We start from the raw sequence: 9288 nt of genomic DNA, 5'->3' as shown, positions 1-9288 counted from the left end.
TCTCATCCCCTCTCTACAGACTCCTACATGCACCCTCAGCTCTCCAAGAGTGCAATGTGATAACTATTCAGCTTCTTCTAGAAGGATCTGGGCTCTTCTAGATTTCCGAAGCAAGGTGCTGCTCTCCTTTCCTCCTGGTAGCCTAACAGTTGGCAAAGATTTCCTGTTCAAAGTGTGGGTCTCCCTCGGTGCAGGGATCTGGAAGGAAGAGTCAGACCATGTGAGACTTCACATGTGCAGTTCTCCAAACATGAAGAGTACTTAATGCCTAAGTGAACCTTAACAAGAGTTTAGAACAGGGACTGGAGAGATGGCTCAGCGCTAAGAGCACGTACTGCTTTTGCAGAGGACCGCAGCTGAGGTCCCAGCACCCCTGTAAGGTGTGTGCAGCCATGTGTAACTCCAGTTCCAGGAGATCCAACACCCTCTTCTAGCCCCTCAGGCACCTGCACTCATGTACACATATTCACATACAGACACACACATAAACACAATTAGAAATAAATCTTTTAACAAGAGTTTAGAAGAATTTACAAATTCAAATCTGTCTCTGTCTCTGTCTCTGTCTCTGTCTCTGTCTCTCTCTCTCTCTCTGTTATTTATTGCTTCTCTGTTGCTGGGACTCAGACCCTGAGGCTCATGAATGCTAGGCAAGTGCTCTACCACAGAGCTACCCAGGCTCTTAACCCTTGATTCTTTTCATTTTCAAAGATTTATTTTAATTATGTGTATGCTGTTGTATATATACACATGCATGTATGTACACGGAGATCAGGAGAGGATGTCAGATGCCCTGGAACTGGAGTTACACGCAGCTGTGAAGCACCCAATGATAGTATTTAGAACCAACTTCTGTCCTCTGAAATAGCATCAAGCACTCCAAACCAGTTCGCCATCTCTTCAGCCACCTAACCCTTGATTCTTGTCCTTGAATCCCGAAGCATCATATTCAATGGCAATTCTCCAACTTGGGTGTCCTTGACTCCCGGCTGCTTAAGCTAAGACCTGCGGCCCAGTTTGAGAATATGGCTTTGGACTAAATCACACTCTGGTCCTCTCCAGTTGCTTAAAATCTGAACTTCTGGGACTGGAAGACATGACTCAGTGGTTAAGAGCTCTCGCTACTCTTGCAAGTTTGGTTCCCAACACCCATATAATGCAGCTCACAACTGCCTGTAACTTAGTGGGACTGGTGGTGCATGCCTTTAATCCCAGCACTCAAGAGGCAGAGGCAAGCAGATCTCTGAGTTCAAGGTCAGCCTGGTCTACACAGCGAGTTCCAGGCCAACTGGGGGCTAAAAGGAGACCCTGTGTCCAAAAGAACAAAAACAAAAAACATAAACAACAAACAAAACAACAACAACAATAACCCCCACATCTGCCTGTAACTCCAGCTCCAGAGGATCTGACACTCTCTTCTGGCCTCCTTGTGAACTGTATACATGTGCATACCTACAGATGTGTACATCATTAAACATAAATTGTTGGCGAGGAAGGGCATGCTTTTAATTCAGGCATTCTGGAGGCAGAGGCAGATGAATTTCTGTGAGTCTAAGGACAGCCTGGCCTACATAGTGAGTTCCAGGACAGCTAAAATATGCAGTGCTGGGAGGGTCCAGCTGTGTGCATGGCTGGGCGGTCTCACAGTGTAGGAACAGTTAAGTCAAGTGGAGGTCCCCATGCACGGCTCTCCTAACTAGACTACAGACATGTGACCACACCTCAGAGAACACTGACCTACCTTCTTCAGGCTGATGACCTCAGGCCTCTGTGGTCCCAGAGTTCAAGGTGAGTTTGCTGCGATCTCGTGCCCACACCCAGAGCTCTGGGTTGTAAGCCTGGATCTGGAGAGAGAGTAGTGCCCTGAGCAGATGCTGGCTGCCCGGGAAGAACCTGCACCCTCCTCATCCAACCTCTCAGTCTTCCATTCTCCAAATCCACCCTCCACCTCTGTTCCCATCTCTGTCCAACCCAGCCCATCCCTCTGACCCTATGTGTCCCCAATGCACCTACCTCTTCACACTCCTCTGGGGACACCCAAGCCCTCCAGCCCATGGACCGAATGAATTGGAACCGCAGTTTGTGGAACATGGGGCGCTGGGCAAAGCTCTTCCCATAGAGGAAATAGAAAATGTCTTGTTTTGGGGCCTGGTTGTCTTCCTCCATGTCATTGGCCAGGTATCTGAGGAAGAATCAGGGCATCATGAATGGTTCAACAAGGGAAGATCCCGAAGGGAAACTAGGTGGCCATCCCAGCATGGGGTTGCATCAGCGCTGCCCAGAGTGATGGAGGACCAGCCCTTCTTAAGAGCCCACCGAGGACAGGGGCCATCCGAAGGCACCTGTTGCATGGAGCTGATGATGTCAAGCTCATCTGAAGAGCCCAGGTATGTCCTCACAGCTCTCACCATGAGCTGACCTCACTGTGTTTCTGTTTCTCTTCTTTCCCACTTCCTGAACTTGTGCCAGTGTGCACACCTGTCTTCCACATCAGGGAAATCCCCCAGGGTTGGGCCTGATGCTAGTTCCCTCTATTCCTCCTCTCCTGCCAATGGTGACAGGGGTGTGACATCCAACCTCCTTTCCTCCCATCACTTCATGGTCCCTGGTACACAAAATGTACATCATACGGTTCATTTTTGAAAGAGCTATGTTTAATTTTATTTATGTTTGTGTGTGCTTATGCAAACATGTGCAGGTGCCCACAGAGGCCCGAAGAGGATGTCAAATCCCCTGGAGCTGGAGTTACAGGAAGTTGTGAGTTGCTGGACACGATTACTGGGAACTGAATTTTCATCCATGCTCCGAACCGATGAGCCATCTTATCAGCTCCACTCCCGAGAATTTTGCTTAATTAATGAATGAGCGAGTGGATGGAATGAGTGAAAGCTTATCTAAAACAAATTCTACACCAATGGTAGGATGTGTTTCCTAACACTAGGGAAATAAACAAACTCCAGCAGAGTGTGTGAAGAATGAATGGGTATTTGATAAGAATCTGTCTTAAAACAGGTATCCAGGCTCATGGAAATGGGGAGATGGAGGGAGACCAGAGACTATCATTCCAAATATCCTATTATAATATGACTTCACCAAAGCACTGCTGGAAGCAAAAAGCTAGGATATCAAGAAAGGCACTGACGAGTTTTGCCATTTTTGGTGTGATTTCAGGTGTCCTGCTATGTTTCCCACATGCCCTTAAACTCTTGGACTCAAAGGGATCCTCTTGTCTCAGCTTGCTGAATATAGAGCATCCGCAACACTAAAGAGCCTCCATCTGGTCCTGTTAGATTTCAGGGTATCAGCTGTCTTTAAGGAGAGGTGATTGTCTCCAGTACACACCTACAAGACACCTCGACAGAAGACACAATGTAATACAGGGGTAGAGCATTTGGAAGTAACAGAGAAGGATGGAAGAATATCAGGGTGATGGACAAGTTTGGTGGGAGACTAACTAGAGGCATGGATGAGGTCACACTGGGCACTCCAGACTTGGTGTGTGTGCTAGTTAGTTTTAAGCATCAACTAGCCCAAATATAAAATTACCCTGGAAGAGTTTCAGTTGAGAAATTAACCTAGATCAGATCAACCTTTCGGTATATCTGTGTGGGATTTTCTTGATTTTTTTAAAAATTTATTTACTCAATTATTTATTTTATGTCCATGTGTGCATGAGTGTATGTATGGATGCCATGTGCATGCAGGATCCTACAGAGGCCAGAAGAGAGCATCAGATCCCCTGGAACTATAGTTACAGTAGATGAGAGTCAGCAGGTGGGTGTTGGCAAAACAGTGCCCGTCTTCTGCAAAAACAATAAGCACTCTTAACCACTGAACCACTTTGCCAGGCCTGGTTTTCTTGATTGTTCATTGACAAGCCCAGTGCAGGTGGCACCATTCCCCAGGCAGCCGGTGACAAACTATATGAAGATGAAAGAAGGAGGATGGAGAGATGGCTCACCAGTAAAAAAGCACTTGGGTTCAGTTCCCAGCACCCACATAGCAGCTAACAACCGTCTGTAACTTCAGTTCTGGGAGAGCCAACAACTTCTTCTGGCCTCTACCCACATTCCACGCATGGTGACACTTGCATACATGTGGGAAAAATACTCATGCACATAAACCAAAAAGAAAGAATGAATGAATGAAGATAGCCTGACAGAAGCAAGCAAGAAAGCATGCATTTATCCTCTCTGCTCTTGACCGTGGATGTGATGTAATTAGCTGCTTGAATTCCTGCCTTTACTTCCCCCAAATGATGGACTGTGACAAGAATTGTAAGTCAAATGAACTCTTCCCCTCCCCATGTTCATGGTGTTTTAGCAGAACAGAAATGAAAATAAAACATAAATTGGTACCCGAAGTGGGGCGGGGCTGAGCTAGACACAATCATGAGCTTTTTATGCCTTTGGATTATTTTGTTGGAAGACTGTGGAGGGTTTGGAATTTGGGGCGGGAAAAGCTGTTGAGAGCTCAGAGCTTTATGCTCTGTTTCTGTGGCCTTGGAAGATGAGAATGTGGAGAGTAATGTGGGCACTGGAGGCCCCATTCATGTGTCAGAAGGAAACAAAAAACTTTGCTGTTAACAGGGGCAGGGTCCATTTTGTGTTATTTTGGTGAAGATTTTGTTTGTGCTGGCCACATGGTGGGCTGAGCATCAGCCGTGCTTGATAAGACATCAGGACCACTGACGTGAAGAACTCTTGTGCCTCATTGGAACAATTGGAACAATTGGAACAATTGGAACAATTGGAACGTGCTTATCAGGATGCAGGAGGTGCCAAGTGGGGGCAGGCTACAACTTGAGATTCTACCAGAACTTGGAAATGTGTAAGCACTGTCTTAAGGGTCACACAGAGCTGCAGAAGTTCAGGGTCAAGGATCAAAGAAGCAATTCCCAGGGTAAGATGGTGACCTTGGCTCAGATCCCAAAGGACTGCTAGTTCTTTTCATAAAGAACAGTTTTTGTTTCCTGGCCGTTCCTCAGGAGGGACAGAATCCCATTCCATGCACGCAGAGCTCACTGGATTGGGGACAAACTACTAAGAAAAACCAGTGGGAAGCTTTTTACACCATCAGTGCCAGGTCAGGAAGCCTGAGATGGACACCTGTCATGGGATCCAGAGAAGCAAACAGGATGTTGTATGGTATGTTCATCACAGGAGAGACCCAAGAAAAGGGACATGATTTCTCCTTGGCACATGGGGACCAGGTTTTGTATCTCTTGATCTTCCTATTCTCTAGAGGGCTCTACGTTTCCTCTTGTTTTATTCAGTTTGTGTGTGTGTGTGTATGTGTGTGTGTGTGTGTGTGTGTGTGTGTGTGTGTGTACATGTATGAGCATATAATTGTGGAGGCCAGGGGTCACCCTTGAGTGTCTTTATTCAGGAGCTGCCCACCCGATTTTATGAGACAAGATCTCTCACTGGGACCTCAGGCGCTCCAATTAGGCTACACGAGCTGGTGAGCAAACCCAAGGAATTTTCATTAGTTTGCGTCCCCGGCAATGGAGTTCCGAGTACCTGGCCCACCACTGTCACACCGGTGCTTGGGATGTAATCTCAGATCCTCATGCGCTTTACTGACTGAGCCAATGTCCAGCCCTTGTTGAATTTCTGCCTGGTATTTTTGCTGCTGTTTCTTGGGTGTTTTGTTTGGTTGATTGATTGCTTTTCTTGAGAAAACTCAGTTGTAGCCCTGGCTAGCCTGAAACACGCTATGTAAACCAGGCTGACTTCAATCTCATAGAGATTTACCTCCCTCCAAGGTGCTGAGATTAAATGTATGTGCCACTACGTCCTGATTTGGATTACGTGCGTTTTGTTCATTAAAAACCCTGAAGAGACAAGAGCGATGGCTCACTTAAGAGCACTGCCTTCTCTTGAAGAGAACTCAGGTTTTTCCCAGCACCCACATAGCAGCTAACGACAGTCTGTAACTCCAGGTTCAGGAAGTCTGATGGCATTTTCTGGCCTCTATGTGTGTTTCCCGGTACCGGTGCACTTACATACATACAAGCGAAATACTCACACACAAAAAATTAAAATGAAATAAATTGTAAAAATTAAAAAAATAAGAACATGATGCTATAAGGAAGGGCAGAGACACACTCCCCATGAACCCTGCGCCCAGGGTAGGGGACAGTGACCAACAAATTTGGCAAAATACTCACAGAGCCAGGAAGAAATGGATTGGCTTGTATTGCCAACAGAAGAGGCCAGCACGGCTGAAATAAGCTATGACCATAGACAGGAGGTACTGATGGAGAAATGGAAAGAGAAAAGAGAAGTCACACCCTGGAGAGGAAGGATGGGGACAGAGGAAGAGGAGGCTGGGATGGGAATGCGGTCAGAGTGGAGCCTGCAGTTTCAGGTGGCCTCTTGGTATGGGGGACGGTAGAAGGGCACCTGAGGTAAACCAAGTTAGAGCCAGGTAGCCCTTGTTGCCCTAGCATGGCCAGCTCTAGGTTAATTCCAAGGGAGGGTTTAGGATAGTAAACACAAGGAGGTATTTGCATAGTGGAGCAAAGGGACCCAGATAGCTGCAGGGAGATAAGAGGGACCAGACAGGTCAGGCAGCAGAGACAATGCTCAGGGTAAGTCAATGACCTTGACTTTAGACCTCAAAGGACACCAGTGAAGCAGAGCCCCCATCTCCCCAGGAAGGCACTGCTAAACTCTAAAGAGGCACTGGCAGGAAGCCAAGAACAAGGACTGTGGCGTCAGGTGGAGCCACGGAAGGACAGAGGACTGTAGGTTTAGTGTCCCCGTCCTAGCTTGAGTGTGGAGCAGAGCTCAGCCCCGCCCAGAACACCTCACCTTGTCAGACGCCTTCAGGGTCTTGTCCCAGTCCAGAAATCTTTTCACCATCGGATTCTCTGTGAACAGAGCACACGTGTTAAGAGTTGGAACAGGAATAGCTTGGGAGTGAAAGCCATGAGAGCCCGCCTCCCTGGGGAAGGCTCAACCCAGTGCCCTAGTTTTGTCCCAGTAGCAGATACAGAAGAGGGTGCCCTGGGCAAGGGACAGTGACCGTGCTGGAGGTCACTGCCAGGAGGAGGCACCGACGTAGATTTAGAGCATCAATGGCATACAAGATGCTTTTCGTGTGTACATGCTTCCGGGATCCACCCAGGGTCTTTCACATGCTAGCAAGCATTCCACACTGAGCTACATCCCCATCCCTAGACCAAGATGCTTTGACAAACTGATGTCTCCTCATTGCCGTTATCGCCCCACTTTACAGGTCAGAAGATACTCTGAGGACGCTTCCTTTTGCCGTCACATTCGGATGTAAACATGGCCCTGTGGCCCATGTGTGAGGGAAGACACCCCAATTCAGCAAAGTCAGAAGAAGTACCTTACAGAGGGGATGGTGGACACCCAGTTTTCTTATCCCCATGCAGACCTTAGTCAAGTCTAGCCTAAGGCACGTCACCTATGTTTCCCCCAGTCCTGAGCACTCAGGGTTACCAGGGCAACTTTTCCAAGGACGAGTGGACTGACTGAAAGTTCTCCCTTTTCCTGAGGAATTGGACAGGAGAGTCCTGAGCAGGTGCCTCCTACCCAGCAGCCTGGTGAAGACGTCATGGTGCTCGGGGAGCACTGTGAAGACGCGCTGCCTCTTCAGCTTCATCTTGAGCTCGCACAGCGTCTCCACCACCCACACCGGCTGGGGCTCAGGGATCAGCAGCTCCTCCAGGTCGTCCTCAGAGTCCCTATTCCTCTTCACGCTTGTGAACGGAGGTCGGGGGCTGGTCTCCACCCTGGGTTCTGAGTGAAGAAACCCCAGCCTAGTGTGAAGCTCTGTCCTTTGATGAGGTAGGTCCAGCCCCAGGACACCCCAAAGCAACCCCAAACCTCTTCATCTGCTCTTGCCTCTTTCCAATCAGTGTGCCATTTCCCCCATGTGCTGACAGCCAGGACCCCACCTTATTCCTGTCCCCTCCACTGTTTCTAAAATTTTTCCTCATTATAGACACTTTATCTCCATCGGCCAATATATAATATATATGTAGTGCCCCCTTTCCTGTCCTGTCTTTGGCTCTCATTGCTTAGTCCATTCCTTGCTCTGTATGTTTGCAATTTATAAGATATTCATGTCTGACTTCCTGTCCTTCCCTCCTCCAATCCCTCATCCTAGGTCCCTCGTTCCACACCTCTGTCACTTTCCATCCAGGTCCCCTCACCTGACAGTCGTGGTACCTCTGCATCCACCACCCCTTCAAGTGAAAGCCTGCTGATGCCTGGCTGAGGACTCTTCCTAACACACCAATGGCAGTTGACAAGTGCCCAGGTTCTCCCAGATCCTTTCTTCCCTTCCAGAAATCCTAGACTCTGATCCCCGCCAGCCTCCTTCTGAACGCTGCCTAAATCCCACTCTGACTAAATGACCCCTCCCCATTCAAAGAAGAATTCAAGATCGGACAGCTCTGATTAGATGCTAGTCTACCACCTGGCTACCAGCACAGAGCGAGTCCCCTCCAATCAGGAGGAGCAGAAGCCTGTGATGTCATCAGCCTTCTAACTGGTAACAAGTTTGAAAGTACACATGTGTAACTGATGGACTGATATGTCTACTGGTTCTGAGGAACCTCAGTCAGTGTTTTTCCTACCACTGACCTAAACTCACTCCATCACCAAAACCATCCTCCGTGTCTCTTCCTTGTTTCCCATGTGTGTGTTGGAGGCTGAATTCTCTTAGTGGTCGGTTGAAACAGGCTCACTTCTTCCCCCGCCCCCACCTGCTCCCATTTGAAACCTGATTCTCCTTATTATATGCCCATTTCTCCCTTGGGCACCAAAATAAATCTCTTACCATTCCTCCTCCCCCTTGCTCTACAGGTTCCAAAGCACGTGATGTCCATGTCCCACCTCCTGTCCTCCCCTTCTCCAATCCCTCATCCTGTGTCCCTCCTTCCTCACCTCTGTACCCATTCTCCTTACCACCACCTTCTTACCCTGGTCCCCTTACCTGATGGTCCTGGCATCTCTTTACCCTCCAGCATCTCAGGTGAGGCCACAGTGCTGCTAAGCTCAGGACACTGCTCCGCAGACGGTGACGCTGGAGGACCAGTGGCCATGATTCTCTCAGACTCTTTCTTCCCTTCCACAGAACGTCGAGTCTGATCTTTCCTACCCTCCTTCTAGACTCTGGCTGAATCACACCGGATGTCCCAGTGTAGGAGAAGTCACGAGCAGAGGAGCTCTGAGAAGATGCTACTGTTGACTACGCAGCCTGCCTAGCATCACGGAGTGTGGCCCTTCCAATCAGGAGGGGTGGAAGCCT

The 9288-nt window shown here is 48.5% G+C and overlaps 1 protein-coding gene across 1 annotated transcript; it reads right to left on the bottom strand.

Moving 5' to 3' along the window:
* Positions 1 to 1760: 1760 nt before the first annotated feature.
* LOC103748709 (speedy protein E4A) lies at positions 1761 to 9082 on the bottom strand. Its single transcript, XM_008851460.1, has 6 exons — positions 8974 to 9082; positions 7566 to 7772; positions 6819 to 6877; positions 6173 to 6258; positions 2014 to 2182; positions 1761 to 1844 (listed from the first exon to the last, which is right to left on the bottom strand). Exons 1-6 carry the CDS (start codon positions 9080 to 9082, stop codon positions 1761 to 1763), a joined length of 714 nt encoding a protein of 237 aa, XP_008849682.1.
* Positions 9083 to 9288: the final 206 nt, after the last annotated feature.

This window comes from Nannospalax galili, unplaced genomic scaffold, assembly GCF_000622305.1.
Source record: "Nannospalax galili isolate Female #2095 unplaced genomic scaffold, S.galili_v1.0 scaffold664, whole genome shotgun sequence".
In the NCBI taxonomy this organism is placed as follows: domain Eukaryota; kingdom Metazoa; phylum Chordata; class Mammalia; order Rodentia; family Spalacidae; genus Nannospalax; species Nannospalax galili.
This window is presented reverse-complemented; position numbering and strand designations above follow the sequence as displayed.

Coding starts and splice junctions, on each gene's coding strand:
- LOC103748709 (XM_008851460.1), bottom strand. CDS start 9,082: ATGGCCACTGGTCCTCCAGCGTCACCGTCTGCGGAGCAGTGTCCTGAG. Junction 6,878..7,565: donor CGTCTTCACCAGGCTGCTGG/GTAGGAGGCACC, acceptor CTCTGTTCACAG/AGAATCCGATGGTGAAAAGA. Junction 1,845..2,013: donor CCCCAGAGGAGTGTGAAGAG/GTAGGTGCATTG, acceptor CTCTCTCTCCAG/ATCCAGGCTTACAACCCAGA.